The sequence below is a fragment of the Bos taurus genome, chromosome 19, assembly GCF_002263795.3.
Source record: "Bos taurus isolate L1 Dominette 01449 registration number 42190680 breed Hereford chromosome 19, ARS-UCD2.0, whole genome shotgun sequence".
In the NCBI taxonomy this organism is placed as follows: domain Eukaryota; kingdom Metazoa; phylum Chordata; class Mammalia; order Artiodactyla; family Bovidae; genus Bos; species Bos taurus.
In genome coordinates this window covers 21,827,704-21,846,778 of record NC_037346.1, presented here as the reverse complement: position 1 = coordinate 21,846,778, position 19,075 = coordinate 21,827,704, and the positions used below count along the sequence as shown (strand labels likewise).

General features: G+C 56.4%; 1 protein-coding gene across 5 annotated transcripts in view; it reads right to left on the bottom strand.

Annotated features, from left to right (window-relative positions):
• ABR (ABR activator of RhoGEF and GTPase) overlaps positions 1-19,075 on the bottom strand; it is a 188,498-nt gene that overhangs the window by 16,140 nt on the left and 153,283 nt on the right. The window contains exon 1 of one of the 5 annotated variants that reach the window (XM_005220107.5): positions 6,404-17,852. Within the exon in view, the coding sequence (XP_005220164.1) occupies positions 6,404-6,565 (162 nt within the window). The 5' untranslated portion in view covers positions 6,566-17,852. 5 annotated transcript variants of the gene reach the window in all.

Sequence of the window (19,075 nt, the reverse complement as noted above, 5' to 3'; positions counted from 1 at the left end):
TCTGAAACTGACCTCATCCTCTCTGCCCCTCCATGAACACTGTCTGGGCACAGAGCCTGCTGGTGGGAACGAGGCACAGCAATCCCCCAGCCTGTGCCCACTCTGAGGGGCCCCTTGGTGGATTCTCCCCAGGTCCTCCCCACTTGCAGGCTCAGCTTGCGAGGTGGGGCTCCACACCTCCGGAAGCTCCCCACCCAGGGCACACAGCCTTGATCCCGATGGGGCTCTGTGACCAACCAGGACAATGAAGAAATGGCCAAAAACTCAAGTGAGCCCTGGGTTGCACAGGGGCATGAGCGGTGAAAGCACTTCCTGCACTAAGCCACTCATGGGACCTCATCATGTCACCCTCTAAGCCTATCAGCATCTTGGGAATTATCACATCGAGAGATAAGAATGATGTCTGGAACTCAGTACATGCTCAAAACGTGTCTGCATCACTAAAATTGGGCTTAACCTCCCCAGTGGCTTCCCACCACACTTAGATTAAAAGCCCACCTCCTCCGAGGCCGCTGCCCACTCTGTCCAAGGTCATTTCTATGCTCCATGCAGCCTCTCTCTGCCTCCAAACACACCATGGTTGCCCCAGTTCAGGGTTTTCACCTCTGCCTGGAAGGCACCCTTCCCAGATCTTTCAAGAATCTGTGTCATTTAAGTCTTAGTTCAAAATTATTTTTTCAAGTGAGGCCTCTCCCCTCCGCTTTGCTCTCTGATCTGTTACCCAATTTTATCTTCCTCACAGTACTTGTGCAGCATGAAATGATCTCATCTATTGCCTGACTAATCCTATGGACAGAAAATTCCATGAGAGCAAGGCCTCTCTGCCCTGGGCCGCCTCTGCAGTGCCCAGCACATGAGGGTGCCCCATCAGTATTCCAAGGCCAAATGAATGAATCGGGGTATATAGGCTGGAGAAAGCAATGTCCTTAAGCCAGGGGTCCTTCGGGACAGGGGTTGAGAAGCCCCACACTCCTGCTCACCTCTCTCCTCCTGTGGTCAGTGAATGGCTGGCTGTGGCCCAGGGGTAGCCCTGTGACCTCTTCCACCCAGACTTTCCCAGCGTGTTGAGAGTTTTAAGGCTTAGGCGTAGGAATCTTGAGACGTGGCCAAAATCATCATATGAACTGGATCTAGGAGATCATCCTGTTCAGATCCTTCTTATACTGAGGCCAGAGAACCAGAGAGGTGAAGAGATTTGCCCAAGGTCACACAGCAAGTTAAGACAGTAGACTCAGGATTAGAAAAACAAGGCCTCGTGACTCCCAGTGGCCCAATGCCTTTCTTTCTCTGGCCTCCTGGATTGGAGGTGGGGGTGCTCCAAGGAGGGGGCCAGAGCACAGAGGGGACACTCAGGCATTCAAGGGGAAGAGGAGCTGTAGCTGCCATGGGACCCTGGCTCTGGTCACCGTTCAGCAGAGAGGGGGTTCCAGCTTCTGGCTCAGGCATGAGTCCCACGTTCTCTTAGCCAAAGCAGAATCAGGGAAACCACTGTGGGGCTCCCTGGAGAAGGCAATGGCAACCCACTCCAGTGCTCTCGCCTGGAAAATCCCAGGGACAGAGGAGCCTGGCAGGCTACAGTCCATGGGGTTGCAAAGGGCTGGACACGACTGAGCGCTGAGGGACTAGGGGGCCTCCTGGCCTCTCTGCAGCAGAGTTCCCCTAGCACTCCACGGTCACTTCCCACCTCTCTATGCCCACCTTTGGGGGTGGGGGGGGGCAGGGAAAATGGGGCCTTAGTCTAAGGCTCACTAGGATCCAGGCTGACTCTGGCTTTCTCCTGGGGATTGGGGCAGGAGGCTCCAGATATGGGGATGTGTGTTCCTTTGGGTGCTAGGAAGACATCAGAACACAACTCCCAGTGAGATTTGATAGGGAAAAGGAAGCCCAAACAGCACCTGCTGATTAGCTCCCGATAATCTGGGCAGACGGCAAGGCCACTCAGCAGAGGACTGGGCCTGGCCAGACTTGTGTGCCCTGACCCGCACCTGGCAACTCCCCCAAATGGACACCTGCAGAAGTTTCTGGGCTCTTCCCAAAATATCTGCTCTCCTGGGGCTTCGCGACCTTTGGCTAGTTCTGCACTACTGGGCTTGGGCAGCACTGGCAGACTCAGCTCCTGCTGGGCTGAAGCCATTCAAAAGCCAGGGGCACCAAGCCCGGCATGGCTGCCTGGCCAAGCCACCTGCGGACTGTGGAGATGCTGGAGAGGGCTGGCGCCCCTTCTAACCTCCCCAGGAGCCAAGAGACAGCAGCTTGCCAAGTGCACTAAGAGCAGGGGCTCCTCCTCTGTGAAGGGATCTGTGACCTCAGAAACAGCACAGGATAGTGGGAGTCGTTCAGTCGTGTCCGACTCTGTGCGACCCCCTGGACTGTAGCCCACTAGGCTCCTCCGTCCATGGGATTTTCCAGGCAAGAACACTGGAGTGGGCTGCCATTTCCTTCTCCGGGGGTTCTTCCTGACCCAGGGATCAAACCCTGATCTCTTGCACTGCAGGCAGATTCTTCACCATCTGAGCCACCAGGGAAGCCCGAAACAGCAGAGAGTTTGTGCATGCATCTGGCTTTGGGCCTAGGCAGGGCTCCATAATTGCCATCAGATTCTCTGAGTGGAGGACTCCTGCTCTGTGGAATCAAACAGGCCTCTTGGGAGCCAGCTTCAGGGAGAAGTGGGAGCAGCAGGGGTCCGGAGACCACCTGTGAGGCCCCAGGAGTAAGATCTTCTCCCTCTGGGGAATATGTGTTAATATAATGGCTGCAGGAGCACAGGAAGATCTCTCTACTCTGCCCTTCAGGCCCCCAAACCAGCCAGGGTGGACACCATCCTGGGCCCACACAGAGGCCCGGACAGGGAGGAAATGGGCTGCCCACGGGGGTCTCCAGCCCTCAAGAGAAGTGTTACTGCCCCTTTCCTGCAGCCGAGGGATGACTACAGGGGTGTGAGTGGGCGTGTGAATGGTGAAGACAGGACGCAGGTCCCTTCCGTCCAGCAGATAAGGTGTGTGGGGTGGGTGCCAGATGGGGGCAAGGGGGCAGGGAGGTGGGCAGCCGGGGCAGGAGAGATATCTTGTTGCCTAAGGTTTTAGGATCTTTTTTGATGCCCACAGCCAGACGCTGAAGGAAATGATGATGGAGTAAGAGTAAATGAGCCTGAGACATCTCTCTACCCCAACACCCTTGTACTCTCCGTGCCTGGAACAGCCAGTAAATGGCAGACTGAACCTTGGGGACATGCACGTGGCTTGCATACCTGATGCTACCTGTAAGGGAACTGTCAGGTTAAATGACAGACTCTGGGAGGTGCCAGGAGCTGACCAGTGGATGCCTTCAAGATGATGAAGAAAGGGACCTTCTTGAACCCTAAGCTTCCCCAGATGAGCGGGCCAAACCGCACCCCCTCCATCCTTTCTTGGGTAGCACCTCTGACCCTCCTGAGCAATAGAGGGGAGCAAACCCCATCTTAGAGCAGGTGGCCCTATCCCGGAGCTCAGCAGGAAACATCTCAGTTCACCTTGCTGGCCTCTGCCTTCCCGAGAGACGCTCTTCGGAGTGGGTAATTCCCAGACCCCTGAAGCAGAGGTAGGGTCATCAGGAACCATCCTCAGTTCTCCCCCACTCCCCTGGACCCTCCTAGTTCAGCCGAAGCCTCCACCTCCAGCCAGTATCTGGCCTGGTGTGGGTCTCGACGTCTCCACTTGGGCTGCAGGGCGACAGCAGGGGCGCGGATTCCTGCCCACCCACACCCCCCACTCCTGAGACAAAAAGCTCTGGCCTGGCCACTGCCTCCGTGGGGCTCTACTAGCCTCTCTGGCTCCCACAAGTGACCCCATTAAAACCTGTGGACACTTCTGGGGACAGGATGGGATTCCTCTTTCAGCCCTTCTCCCTCCAAAGTGCAATCTAAGGATCTAGAAAGAAGCAGAATGGGAGAAAGATCAGGCACTGAGCCTGGTCTCCCTGAGCGTGATTTAAAGCCAAGGGGAAAAAAAAAAAAGGAAAAGGAAAGTAGAAATGTGAAGTTAAACGCAGAGAGCACTGGCAGAACCCACAAACTCAAATGCCACGTGTCTCCTCTGCTAAGCGCTTGCACAACAAGCCGACTGCCAAGTAAGAGCCTAGTGTAAAGCTCCAGCCCCAGGAGCCTTACCCTCCGGGATAAGCACAACCCCAACCACAGCCCCCACCCAGGACCCAAAGGAGAGTCTGCCAGTGGCTCCTGCCACCCCTCTTCCAGCAATTGCGGACTCCTGGGGCCAGAGGCTCTACAGGTTGATAACACTGGGCTTTTCCCATTCAAACAGATTCTTCAGCCCCAGCACTGGGTCCCCAGATGAGTCACTTGCACCCCCCTCCAGCCTTCCTGAATCTTTTAGTTAAGAGGCAGCAGGAGGGCCACAGGTGTCTCTGGCATCCACAGCATCACATCCTTGTGGCAAAAAAGCTGGATGAGGAGTTAATGAGGAGACCCCTCCTGCCAGGCTGGGCAGTACCTGGCTCCCTTCCCCCAACCACCTAAGCTGCTGTCTGAGTCCAGCCCCCTCATCTGGCAGTGAGCCTACTGCACTGAAAAAAAAAAAAAAATAGGTTAATGCAGCTGGGAAAAGAAAGGAGGTGGGCAGCAGGTCTGGTTCCACAAGTCTGCCTGCTCATCTACCCAGCCCCAGGCACAGCAGGGTGAATGGATGCCCCTCTGTCACCCACGGCACAGACCCTTGTGTCCGTGATACTGACATACTGTGTCGCACAGCAGGGGCTAGGGGACTGAGTCATCTGCCCCACGGAGCATCCCAGAGCCACAGCCACCCTGCAGTTGTGCGGACGCTGATCAGCTTGGCAGCCCAGTTTGGTTGGCCCGCCACCCTTTGCCCAAGGAGCTATCAGATACCAAAAGAGGCGAAGCTGGCTGAAAAATTCCTCAAGTGACTTTTTCATTTTGTTATTCACTACTGCACAAGGGAAGAACTCAAAGTCTGGAGTTTTTAGGTTGACAAACTGCCCCCTACCTGCCAGCCCTCTCCCCGCCTCCTCCCCACCCCCCGCAAAAAAAAAAGGGCAGGTAAACCAGAAAGCCTCTGGCTGGCACTGGGCCAGGAAACTGCAGGATCCCTTTCTTGCCAAGCTCTAGGTCTGGAAATGGACAACGAGCTTAGGGCTGGTGTCTGCTGGCCTCAGCAGGGGGTGAGAAGGGGGTCCAGGCAGGGGATGGCTCCGAGCTGCCGGGGACAGACAGCTGTCTCAGCACAGAGGGGCTCTGGGAGCCGCTGAGGCCAGCAGGGCTCTGCAAGTCTGGTCCCTGGAGAGGCTGAAGGTGACACAGGGGCCAGTTGCGGGCCAGCTCAAGTTGCTGCCCAGCACTTTCCAGGACTGATGTCACCTCTGGGAGGTCACGTATACCCCACTGGCAGGGGATGAAACTAGACAAGGAGCCAACAGGCCCCAAGATCACTTTTTCTTACGGGTGCCAGGAGCCTCTATGCTGCCTGGCAGTGAGAATCTGGCCAGGGGGTCCCTCTTGGAGCTATAGGAGGATGTGCAAATCTCCACCAAGTCACACAGACCAGCCCAAGCCTCCTTTATCACTACCTTGAAGGGCAGGCACCCTGCAACACTTGCTGAGGTACCTGATTTGGTCAACAGTTATCAAGCGCTTCACTGTGCTTGGCACTGGTCTGGCTCTTGCTCAGATGCCCCATGCCAGGGCCCAAAGCCAGCCCCGCGGCAGCCTGCCCAGCTGCAGGACAGTCAGCTTCTATCTCAGATTTTCATCCCCACCCAAGGTCTGGGGCGACAGGCAGGACGGGCAGTCTGCCCTGGCTTGGTCTGAGCTGCCCGCTGGGTCAGGAAACCCCTGGCACACTGATTGAGTTGCCTGGTGCCTGGCTGGCACTGGGCCAGCAGGCCTCTGGGTGGTCCCTGAAGAGGCAGCCTAGAGCCCCCAGACCCGGCAGCACCACGACCTCCCCACAACCTCACACAAAGAAACCTCACATTGGCCAGTGGCACTGAGGTGTTTCTGAGGTTGCCTCTCAGCAAAGGTGCGGCCAACTGCGTTCTGGACACAGGGGATTGGGGCTGGGCTGGGCGCAGGAGAGGAAACTGAGACTCAGGGGCCCCTCGCCTCTGTCAGTTCGTATTTCTGAGCCCACAGAGACTCAGAAAGGAGCCAGGCATTCCCCTTTTCCTAAGACAGGGATAGATGCAGAGAAAGTAGGGGTGTGGGTAACAACGGCATTACTCATATTGAGGCCGTTTAGAGCCAACCCACAGCTCACCCCAGCCTCTGTCCTAGGACCCCATGGGCAGGCAGGAGGCGCAATGAGCTCCCAAAAGGGGATGCCCAGGGGCCCAGCACCCCCCCACAGACCTCAGTCCCTCTCTGTCCACCCGCTCCGGCCCCCTCGCACACCTTTTGGCGGAGGAGCTTGCTGCGCACACGGCCCCAGAGCCGCGCGCCGGTGTTGGGGGGCCGCTTGCTCCCCGGCTCCTCCAGCGGATCCAGGCAGCAGCGCTCCAGGGGCTCGCACACTGCCTTCAGGCTGCAGTCGGGCTGGGGCAGGACGTCGGTCATGCCGGTGGTGGCGGCAGAGCCGGGCCCGACGACGGGCGACCCAGCCTGCGGGGCCAGCTCGTCTCCGGGGACTGGGAGGCGCGGGCGGCCGAGGGGTCCGGAGCCGCTGGAGGGCGGGCAGGCGGGCGCAGTTACTCGAGCCGCACAGGGAAGCGCATGGTGCGGGGCGCCCCTTTCCGCTCCCTCTGCGTCCTCCCTCCCCGCAGACGCTCGGTTGGATTGCGGTCCGGCCAGGTCCGGCCAGGCGAGAGGGCTGCCAGCGCGAGCTCTCCGCGCAGGCAGCGCCCGAGGCCGCCGGGGAGCCCCCGCCCCCACCGCCCCCACCGGAGGAAGTGACTCAAAGGAGGCGCGGGAGGCTGCCCCCTCCAAAACACCCAACCTCCCGCTTTTAACTCTTGGCAGGCCGGGCCTCCTCCTCACCCACCCCGAGGCCCTCCCTTCAGCCCCTACTAAATAAAGTTTGACAAGCAGCGAAAGCAGCCAGTCCCTTCTCCACTAGAGCCCAGGTTAACCCCTTCCCCACCAGACAGCGGTGCCCTGCGGCTGAGCTGTTTGAGGCAGCGGCTAGGGGAAGCCAGAGGGGGTCTGCAGTGCCAGGAGCCATCAACAGCTGCCCTTGTCCCAGGCAAAGAACTGGGACTGCCCTGGAGCTCTGCTTTCCCTCCCCCAACTCTGGTCCCAGACGCCTCCAGCGATGCCAACTCAGGGACCGGGCCAGACCCGCATGGACTGGCACTCACAAATCTCCTCCTGTGTAAAGAATAATGAAGACCCCCTAGCTGGGCAGCTTCCTGGGCATTCGCAGCCCTGAAGGAATTGGCTACTACAGGTTTTCTCTGGGGACCTGAGTGAAAAAATCCAAGGATGACACTGGTCACGAATGTCCAGCAAGAGGTGCTTCTTTCACGGTGGTTTTTAACCATGGCCGGTGCCCTTCACCAGAAAAGCCACAAAAGGGGCTGTGCTGCTAGCGGTGGAGAAAGCCCACTGACAAAGGAGCAGTGAGCCACTGTGTGCCGGGTGCCTCAGGACAGCAAAGGAAGAACCTGCTCTCCTCCACCCTCAAGTTGATCAGTGTTCATTTAGCAAAAGGCCTGAACCCCAGATGATTAGGGTCCAAACAAGCCAGAGGCATTGGGATGTCACACCCTCCAGAGCTTGACTAGGCAGAGGAAGGAAACCAGCAGTGCCAACCATAAGCCGAGTCCCGTGCAAAGGACGTTCAAATATCCGCTTAGGTGGAAGCCTCGTGACTTTTGTGACGTTGGTGTTACCGTTTAGAGTTGTGAGGACCGGGGCTCAGGGAGGTGAAATTCTTGCTTGAGGTCACGGACACTCAGCTGGCAAGTGACAGGTCTCCTCCAAAGACCCTGGGGCTCCCCACCACTGAAGGGTGGCTGGTTCTCTGGATTCAGGGGATAGGGGGGACAGAGCTGCGGGGGGGGGGGGGGGGGGAGCTGGGTAAGGCCCCCAGGGCAGGTAGGTGGGGGCCCAGAATCAGCCCCTTGGCATCTAGAATACACCAGCTGAATCCCAACCAGCACGCAGGTCTTTGGGTTAACGTCGGAGCCTGTGGTGCTTTTCGAAAAAGCAGGGGCTTCATCACAGAGGTAACCAAGACCTGGTCACGACAAGGTGACCCTTCACTGAGTTTACTAGGCGACAGGTACCACGCTAACCCTCCACGTGCTCTTCACACGCTAACCCTTCACAGCTCCCCTGACCTTAGGAAGTATGTCTTGGCACCCTCATTTTCCATTTGAGGAAACTAAGGGTACAGAGAAGGTAAGCACTTGCCCAGACCAGGCTGGGCCACGAACAGAGGTCTGGCAAGGCCCTCGCCATCGGGATGACGTTCCAGTGTGCTGGGGGCTGGCCCTGCACTGCCCTGTGCCCTGGTGGTGGAGGCAGGGTCCTGGGACTCTGCTGGTCCCTGCAGGGTAGCTGAATCAGCCACCAGAGCTCCACTATTCACACCCCCTTCTGCACAGCACAGACAGGGCTGAGCTGCCAAGGCTGCACAGACCCTCTTTCCCTACTTGAGCCCAAGTTGCTCAAGCCGGTGCAGCTCAGTGGGGCCACAGTTCTCCCAGTAACCCCTGAGGGGGAGGGGAAGAAGCCCACTGAGGCAGGGGTGTGCCTATGTCCCCTGGGGCCTGACCTACTCTTGATCTGCTCCCCCAGGGAACCTGGGTGCTACCTTGGAAGAGAGTCTTCCTCCAACCCCATGAGGGGCCAGCAGCTTCCCCTCCTCCCCCACCAGCTGCATAAAACCCACCTCCTCCAAGGCTTCACTCATTCCTGGGGTCTTCACCTCTCCATCCCAGTCATTTCATTCAAGAGGCACTGCCTTACAGCCTGGCTATGTGCCTGACTCTCGAAATCACAAAGAAGAACCAAAAGCCTGTGCTTGGGACTTCCCTGGCGATGCAGGGTACTTGGGTTCGATCCCTGGTCCGGGAAGATCCCACATGCTTCAGAGCAGCAAAGCCCCGGTGTGTGGCAACTACTGAAGCCCGAGCACCTAGAGCCCATGCTCTACAACAAGAGGATCCACCTTTGAGAAGCCTGATCACTGCAACGAAGAGTAGCCCCTGATCGCCACAGAGAAAGCCCAAGTGCAGCAACATAGACCCAGCACAGCCAAAAAAAAAAAAGGCCTGCGCTTGATAAAGTTGACAGCCCAAGAGAGGAGAGGAGGTGAAGGCTTAAACACCTCCAATGGGAGACAGAGAGGCATTCATACATTTAGCATTTATCAGCTGTGCAACTACCACGTGCCATACCCAGATGGACAAAGCACTGTCTTTCTGCCCTCAAAAACCCTGTCTTGGGCCACAAGGAAAGCACAGATCAAGTGCCATGGAAGTTGAGAGAAAGGAGAGAAAAATTCTAGCCAGAGGGCATCAGGGAAGGCTTCCTGGAGGAGGAGGGGTTGGCCTGGGCCAGAAGAAAAAAAAGGTCACCCTCCCCAGCTTTGTTCTGCATCCCTCAGCTGGTTGTGTAACTGGCTGGTAAGGTGCCATTATAATTGCTGACCATGCTCACCTGCTGCAGACACGTGGTCCATGCTGGGCACTGCCAGCTGTTAACTTCAGAACTGGCCCCTCGCTGGCTTTCTAAGGTTCTCTGCCCTCTATCTGGGTCACATGCCACAGGGTGCAGGTAGGGGATGCTGTGCAAGGTGCGTCCCCCAGCAGGTGTGTGGGAGAAGGGGGACGGTGCAGATCCTGTCCCCAAAGCCTTATACTTGTCTGTCTTAGGAACTCCAGACTCAACACTTGTCTGGGTAAATCGAGCTCTGATTGGATGAAAGATGGCCAACTGGTCTCCATGGTGACATAAGCGCCTTAGCAGATGGGTAGCTGTTGGGAGGCTCTTCCCTTGAGATGCTCATCTTTCCTTCCTCCCCGTGGGCTGGGGGTTCTCCTCCAGGGACAGCACAGATTTGCCTTCTCTTCCCCAAGCTTGACTCACTCCTTCCTGGAAGCAATGGTTGAGGAGCAGGCTGTGGGGTGGGGGGCTGTGCAAGACAAATGTTCCTGAGAAGTTCCTCAAAAGCGGTCGTCTGAGTTCTGGTCCCTCCAGCGCACCACAGACCCTTCCTCAGCTTCGCTGGGTGTCCCGGCCACCCAGGAAGTGACAGCACCCCCTCCCCCTCTGTCCATCCCGCCACACCTGGCAGAACCGGCCTCTGAGGATGAGCAAGGGCCCCCTGACTGGATAAACAGAGCCTGGGTGGGAAGGCCCACACGAACAGATGTCACTGCCTTTGGAATTAAAAACATTCCTAGTAGACCATCCCATCCTTCCTCACCCCCCTCCCCAGGCTCTCCGCCAGAGCAATGAGAGGGGCCGTCCCCAGGGAGGTGCGGGCAGGACCCTGGGTTACCCCGAGGGAGGGGGAGACACCTGGGGTGGCTGGGACTGGCCACCCAGCACAGCGGTGATGGAGGCAAAATCGGGCTGAAGTGATCAGCAGCGGCATCGCTGAAGAAAAAAAGGTCAACGGGGAATAGCAGCAGCTGAGCTGTGTGGGCAGGCGAGGCAGGGACTGCCACTGGGCTGCCTTGGCGACAGCGGTGGGCAGGGACGGCTCCAGGCACGTCCTCCAGCCCGTGAACACGAGGAGGAAAGTTCTTTCTCAGAACCTTGCGGAGCTGCTGCAGCTTCTCTGGACTGACCTCCTTTTCCCCTCGGTGCAGGCTGGAACCCTGACTCCCCATCCCTGTCCTCCAGCCGAACGACTCGAGGGCAGGAAAGGGGGCTCCTGCGCGGCCAGCTAGACCAAGTCCACGGGCACTCCAGCGAGGACAGCCTGGGAGTGGGGGCAGGAGACAGCCCCCAGGGGCGACCTGGAGAGGCCAAGTGCTGGCACTGGAGCCTGAGAGGAGCCGGGGCTGGCGCTGAGGTTGAGGACCGCGAGGGAAGTCCAGCCAGAAAGAGAACCAGCAGGGCACGCAGCACCCAGGAGCCCATGCAGAGGGCGTGTGAGTTGGCAAGGAGGGCGGCACACCACAGGAGAACTAGGAGAAAGGGAGGCAGAGAGTGCCCTTAAGATGTACAGCTCGGGGGTCCCTGCATTGCTCATGGGTGTTCTCACCCTGCTCTGCACCCATCTTGACCCAGACTGTGGACTGGAAGGGCAGAGATCACCAGAGAAGGAGAAAGGGAGACTCGTTTACGTTTCTCCATCCTTTCCGAGCATCTGCTATGTGCCAGGCCCGCGTTAGGACTGGAGATGGGAACACTTTGCTCAAAGTCTCCAAGTAGCCAGTGGCAGAGCTGATCCTAGAAGCTACATTTTCACTCATTTACCCAGTCACCCATCACTGAATAGACACCCACCACATGCCAGGTGGGGAGGACCCAGGACGCAGCTCACTCGGAGCTGTGACACTCCAAACCAAGCCCTGGCTGCCCCACCACTGACCTGCCCTCCGAGGAGATAAGTGTCAGCAACGGAGGACTCTCCCAGGCATCCAGGCCAGGACTTCCGAGCCTGAGTCCTGCCTGCTAACAGTGTGCACGGGGTTGCAGGTTTCTGAGCTCTGGCGCCTGGACTCTGCAGATAACTGGCTACTGGTGGCTTTAGATGGCCACCCAGGGCGGGGGTGGGGAGCAGCTTTTGACCCGAGGTGTAAGGTGTTGGGTCAGGGGTCCACCAGGATTCGAAGGCAATTGCTCCGCAGCCTAACCTCAAGGTGTACTTCCTGTCTCCCAAGGCCCAGCCGAGTCACAAGTCAGTGCAAATGACGCACTGCTCCCCATGCACTCTGCGCGGCCACCCCAGGCTGGTGTGTCTCTGGAGTGTCTGGGGGCTCCAGGAGAGGATGAGAGAGCCACAGAGTTTGTCCATTGCCAGGCTGTCCTGATGGCGCGTCCCTGGCAACCCCGAGTGATTCTCACAGCACATTTGGTCACGGAAAAGGATGGCAAATCCACTTGAGCCTTTGGGAACATCCTGCTTACCTCAAACAAAACCCACCCAGGACAGAGTGGGCAGAGCACGCCCACCACACGTCCGATCCATTCCTTACCGCACAAGTCATGATGTAATTCACGGCCAGACTGACACCCAGACCCCCTTGGCCACCTGTTTGCTCCTGCTCCCAGGAAGGAAGCGCCTGACCAGGGGGGGCTCCCACATAGCAGCGGGTGGGCAGAGCACTCCATGGGGCCCGCCAGGCCGTGTACTGAAAACATAACAGCCTCAGGCAGGAGGGTTTGAAAGGAGCTCAGGGTCCCCTGAGCCTCCATGCTTTTTTCTCTTTCCCTATTATTAAACAACTCTTTTTTTTCCCACCCAACACTGAGCTCCAAACAAGCAGAAGACAGTTCTTGGGAGCCAGGGAACCACTGTGGCAGCCACTCCCTCTCTCTGGACGAAGCTTTCACACCTGTCCAACAGGAGCCTGGACTGGACAAGTGGTCAGTGATGAATTTTTTTTAAAGCAGAGGACACACCCTGCTTTCTTTTCTTACGCCTGCCCCCATCAATTAAGGGCAGAAGCAGGGAGCCCCTGGCTGAAATGGGAATACAGGACTTGCCACTCCCACTGCCTTTGTCCACCACTCCCTGCCTTGGGGGCACTTCAGGTCACCTCAGTAGCCCCCAGGCCTGCAGACCTTGAAGCCTCTGGTCCTTCTTTAAGCGGATGGACCGTTCCCATGAGAACTACTATTCCTCTACCACAGCTACTGCCCCTCGGTCCCCTCCAAGGTGGGTAGATTAGGGGCTTTTTAAGGAAACTTCTGGGTCAGACTACTGGATCTAAAACTTATGTCTTAGCTCTACTTTTCTCTCTGCTTTGACAAAGCTCTGGGTCTCTGCTTTGCTGGTGTGGGTTCCCTTCGTTGGCCTTACAATAGGGTTAACACTTATCTCATGGAGTCAGTCTAGCTGGTGTTTTCTGGGTCACCTCCGCCCAGAAGCCAGCACAGCTCAGCTCTTGCCTCTAAGGGTATGAGAGGCTATGCCCAGCTTCCCCTGTGTCAGCCCACATGGAATGGGCTGTGCCTGGGGGTCAGACCCTCACAGAGAGCTACCACACAGCTCCTGCCACGGCCAGGCTGGGCTGAGTGAGGGGTGGAGGTAGGCTCTGCAGCACCTGCAGTGAGGGAGGCCAGCAGAGACCACCTAAGGTGCCCCCGATCTGCATTCATGTCCAGCCTCAGCCCTCACTTGGGGAGTCCTTGGCAATTCCCCCACTAAATCCTCTTCTCAAAGGTTTTGAATCAAATCAAAAGCAGGACCATCCTAGGAGGATGGAGTCACAGCTTCCGCCTGCAGGGAGGTTAGTGGTTCCTGGAGCATGCAGTAAGCCAGGCGTTGTCACCACAAGGACTCACCTAGGCCTCACACGGGTCCAAGAGGAAGCACTCTGAGAGGTCACTTTGCTATTAGGTGGTGGAGGGCGATAAACCCCGAGTCTTTCACCTCTGAGTCTAGGGGACAACACCCTCCCTTGGTTTGTTAAGACTCAGGACTGTGTGTTCTCGGGGCCTGCCGGAATCAGTTCCCAAGTCCTCTCTGGATCAGTTTCTCTGCTGTCTCTCACCCCTGCCAGGCGGGCGGGGGAGTGGGCACCACGTCCGCCTGCCAAGGGGGCATTCCCACGCAGGGCAGGAGGGAGAGAGGAGACCTGAGCCTCCATCTGCTTCCTGCCCAATGTTTCCTGTCTCCAGAACCCACTTGGCAGAGCCCAGGCTCCCCAGATCAGGAACACCCGGGAGACGAAGGCGGCTGAGCAGGGGCCGGAAGAGAAGTCGTCTGCAAGTTCAGGGAGGCCTGTGGACAGCAGGACAGGCCCTCTCAGGGTATTCTGGCCCTGGCTCTCGCCAACCCCACTGCCCACTCCAAGTACAACCGAGCCATCCAGACCTGCTGTGAAGATGGCAGGTGAGGCACTGAACAGAGAATGGATCCGAAACAGCTCTAATCACCTGGGCCCTGGGAGGAGGAGGGGAGGGTGTTGGAAGCAGGGAGGGGAACAGTCCTGGTGCCTCCAGGCTGGCACAGGGTGATGATGGCAGCCAAGGGAGGGGGCCCCCTGGGGACCTGATGAGAGCAGCTGGCAGCAGGGATCTAAAGCACGGACTCCAGATGCAGATGGTTCCCAGGACCCGCACACCCAGCCCAGGCTGGGGGCAGGGAGGGGCCCATCTCCCAGTGGAGAGCCTGGAAAGCCGCACTTGGCACGACCACTGTGGTGTCCCAGGACAGGGAGCTGCCTAGGGCTGTGAGGTGCCAGGCTGGGCGTTCGGGGCTGGGATGAAAGCTCTGACTGCCCCTGCAGGCAAGGTTTTCTCACAGCTGCCCCTAATCCTAGCCAAGACCAGCCACTCTCAGGGGACAGGGCACAACTGTGGTAGGTGTGCCCTGAAGGATGCCTGGGAGAAGGTGCCAAGGACCCACTGTAACGCCCCTCTGGTCATTCCACCCATGGAGGGATCCAGGCATCTTGTGGTACCAGTTCTGAGGAACCAGAGCAGAAGGGGTTCCAGGTCAACCCAGCTAGCACCCCAGAGCCCAGCTCCCCAGGCAATAGAGCTGGCACGCTAGACCCTCGGGCAGAGTCAAATGGGGACAACAGGCCCTGGGGGACCAGAGGGAGGGAACTGGGCTGGAGTAGCCCTGCACTGCCGCCCCAGCAGGCTCCTGACCCATGCTCACTCCCAGCTCCCGCATGCCCTGCAGAGCAATTGAAGCCAGACGCAGCTCCCTCCAACAATGACCCCCTTTTCCCAGCTCATCACTCACTCTGGGCCTGACCACACCAAGCCGAGGTGAGCACAGCTCCAAGGGGACAAGCCTGGAACTAATTAGCCTGGGGTAGGGGCACGGGAGGGAAACTTCAGGCTGGCAGGCAGTGAGGACCCCCACCTTGACCTCCCGCCCCCTCAGAGGTTGGTTCATCAAAGCCCGTCTGGATCCACCAGCCTAAGAAAACAGACATGGCCTTGGCCAGCCTAAGGCCCAAACACAGGGGCCACTCGCAGGTGACAGCCTTTGGAGGCAGGAATGCTTCGACAAGCTACACGCAGAACACCCACAGGAAGGTGGAGGACAGTGGACCTGGTCCTGCTTGGCTCAGGCAAAAAGCTGACGTCACTAGACAGACTCTGTGCCAGGCCCTGCAAAGGGCCTCACGCACTTTCCCATTCAGTTCTCTTGACAGCCCATTTTACAGGTGAGGAAACTGAGGCTCAATGAGGTCAAGTAACCAGTTCTCCCAACTAATGAATGGAGAAAGCTAGACTGAAGCCCAGATCCATCTGGCCTCAAAGCCCCTCCAACACTGACTGAATGATCCCAGTTCTCTTCTGCTCTCTTCACTATGTGGGGAGGTCCCGTTCATTCTTTGCATCTATTGCACAGTGCCTGCCACTTAGATGGAGCTCAACAAGCAGAAACGCAGGGATAAACCAGCGAAAGCATGGATGTGCACTGACCAGCTCTTTCAGGGACATTCCATCCTTTGAGCCTCATGTCAAGCCTATGACAGAGGCAGCGTGGGGGTAACTGTCCCCATTTAACAGATGAAGAAACTGCGGCCCCCAGAGGTCAAGGGACCTGGATGCTTTCTCCGACTCTCAGTCCAGGGTTCTTCCTATACTGTCAGGGTAAACCGCACTCCAAACTCAATCTTTCTAAACCACTGACCAAAGGGAGGGCAGCCAAGGAAGGAAAGGAGACCCGAGGAGACGGGGCCTAGCTAGGGTGGGGGTGGGGTGGGGGGAGAGAAAGCGGTGGGGCAGCTCTTTTCTTTAACTGGAAGAGGCTAATGGTGAGCGATATAAGCTTTTATATATAGAATGGATACATAAGAAGGTCCTACTGTGTAGCACAGAGAATCATGTTCAGTACCCTATGATAAACCACCATGGAACTATGCCGCACAGCAGAAATTAACACAACAGTGTAAATCAACTATACTTCAACTTAAAAAATGATGCTTTTTCAAAAAAAGAAGCTAACAGTGACCAGTTGTGTCCTGGGGGTGTGGAGGCCTGCTCTCCTATTACATCCGAAGAGAGATAGCAACTATGGGTGGGGGAGGGACATGGTGACCCTGGGCCTGGAGGGAAGGAGCTGAGAAACTCCATCCTCAGAAACTATGCTCTTTCCTTACTTAAATGTAAGAGTCAGGGACTTCCCTGGTGGTCCAGTGGTTAAGAATCTGCCCTGCAATGCAAGGGACGCAGGTTTGATTCTTGGTTGGGGAACTAAGATCCCACATGCCACGGGGCTTGTGCCCTAACTATGGAGCCTGAGAGTCGCAACGAAAGATCCCACATAATGCAGTGAAGACCTTACGTGGCGCAACTAAGACCCGATACAACCAAATTAATTTTTTAAAAAAGTAAAGTCTAAGGTGGAAACAGCCCAAACGTCCATCGATGGATGAACGGATAAGCAAAATGCAGTTTACACATATAGCGCTGTTCAGCCTTAAAAAGGAAGGAAAGTCTGTTGTTCTATCAAACTACGTAGACCAGACTTAAAGACACTGGGCTGTATGAAGTAAGCCAGTCACACAAGGATAAGCGCTGCAGGATTCCATTTACATGAGCTACCTGGAATAGTCAAATTCCGAGAAGATAGAATGCTGGTTGCCAGGGGCTGGGGAGGAGGAATGGAAAGTTTCTGTGTAATGGGTATAAAGCTTCTTTTTGGGAAGATGAGAAAATTCTAGAAATGGATGGTGATGATGGCTACGCAACAATGTGAATGGACTTAACGTCTCTCAAGTGTACACCTAAAAATTATTAAAATGGAAAATTTCACAGTATATATATATATTTTATCACTGTTGAACCAAAAAGTAAGTGGGTCTAGATATTGTCAGATGAGCCAATCTGGGCTCTAAGAATACTCTTAGTTCTGAAGGCAGGGGACTGGCCTTCATGACCTCCTCCCTGAGTGTCATTTCTAATAACTAACCCCTCATAAGCTTCCAAGTAGCCAGGTCAAGAATGTCAAAGAAATTACTCTCCTTTCCCGCTTCAGACACAGGCTTCAAGCTCCAGATGGGAGGAAGACGAGAGGGCGGAGGCTCTCACAGGCCTGAATGTTGCAATCAGGGCTGGGGGAGTGGGGGGCAGTCGGGGGGAGGCAGGGAGTTATCCCTCCAGGCATCAGGACAGCTGGGGCTTCCTTCTGGGCCTGGAGCCCTGCCCCTGCCTCACCCTGGGGTCTTGAGTTCTCCTGTGTCCGGGGAGGGCAGCCCCCAGTCAGCTCACAGGAGTGTAGCTGCCTTCCACCAGGGAGAAGAGAACTGAAGGTTGGGGGCCCATCCCCAGGCTTCTGGCTGAACTGGGAAAGGGGGAGCAGAGGCATGAAGGGGCTCCTTGGTCTCAGACCCCTCTCCGGTCTGAAGTCAGTGGCAGGAACTGAGCTGTGAGATCCTTCGGGAGAACTCTCCCCTCTGGCCCGGCCAGTCAACCAGGGCTGGATCCTGGGAATAAGCTCACAGGCCAGCGAGCAGGTCCCAGTTGAGACAGCACATCTGGAGCCCGGAGTGGCAGGGCTGGAAATAGACAGGGATAAACACGCAGGAGTCTCCTGGGGCTGGGGAGCCAAGGCGGAGGAAGGGGGGCCTCCTGGCTGAGGGGTTCCTGGGCTGGGCGGGGCAGCAAGGAGGAGGTCTGGGGAAGGAAGGGGGTGATCAGAGACGCTCCACGCTGGGGGGATCTTCTACCAAAGTTGCAGTGACAAAGGGCAGACCCCTGAGTCATGGGCTGACATCCCAGTCTGCCACTGCCCCATCCAAGAGTTTTCATTTCCCTCATTTGGCCAGCAGCCGACCAAGCAAGACCAAACTGGGACCAGGATCCCAAATCTGGGGCCCCTGCTCAACCACTAAACAGCTGTGTGACTGCGGTTATGTCACTCACTCTCTCTGGTCTCAGTTTCTTGCTCCCTGCAAATCAGAATTGAAAAAACCCTCCAGAATTCCTGCTGACATGAACACTATGAATCCCTCCTCTTCTATTCATTCCTTCAACCTCCCTCTTACTGGCACTGCTCACCATAACTTCAGCGCAGGGCAGGCGGGCTCCTTAATTTCCTGGGACACTCCCTGTGCATTCCTGCCTCCCTTCTCTGGGCCACGTGGGCCCTTCCCCCAGAATCCCCACTCCTTTCTGCTGATCCAGAGCCTGCCCACCTTGTTAGAATAACAGAGCCTTAAAATGGCAATTAATGGGCTGGCCATTATGCAAAATGATTTTTATAAAGTACTTTTGACAATGTAACCCCAAAACAAGGCAATTATAAAGACTACCTTCAGCCCTAGAAAAAAGGAGGTTTATGATAATGTTACGTGAAAATAGAAAAAACAAGATAAAATATGCACTTATCATTAAAACCACATAAAAATCTACATCCCTTTAAAAAAAAAAAAAAATCTACATCCCAAGGAAGGGAAAAGGCACAAAATAAAATGGCTGGTTCAGAGGAGTGGGAGTCAGGACGGTTTGTGATTGTGTTTCAAGCCTCATTATTATTATTGCAATTTTCCTTTTAATATAAACATAGCTTTGGGAATCAAAAAAACCCAGCTCTCAAACCTCTGCCACTCTACCTCCTCCTGGAAGCCTCCCTAACTCCTGCCCACCAGGATCTCTCCTCGTTTGAATTCCTGGGGCATAAGTTTGTGTCTTATTATGCAGGGAACAGTGCGGGGAACAGAGAGCCCTGGGGAGGGCCAGGCAGAGGCCCTGGAGAGTTCCACTCTCCTACTAGCTGCCTGGCCTTCGGCAGGTTCCTAAACCCTTTTCTGCCTCAGCTTTCTCAACTTTAAAATTGTGAAGGGGACTTCCCTGGTGGTCCAGTGGATAAGACTTGGAGCTCCCAATGCCGGGGACACAGGTTCAACCCCTGGTTGGGGAACTTAGATCCCACAGGCTGCAAGCAGACAAGCCGGCACACTGCAACAAAGACCCGGTACAGCCAAAAAGGAAAACCAAGAAAATTAAACTGTGATTACTTTCCTACCCTGTAGG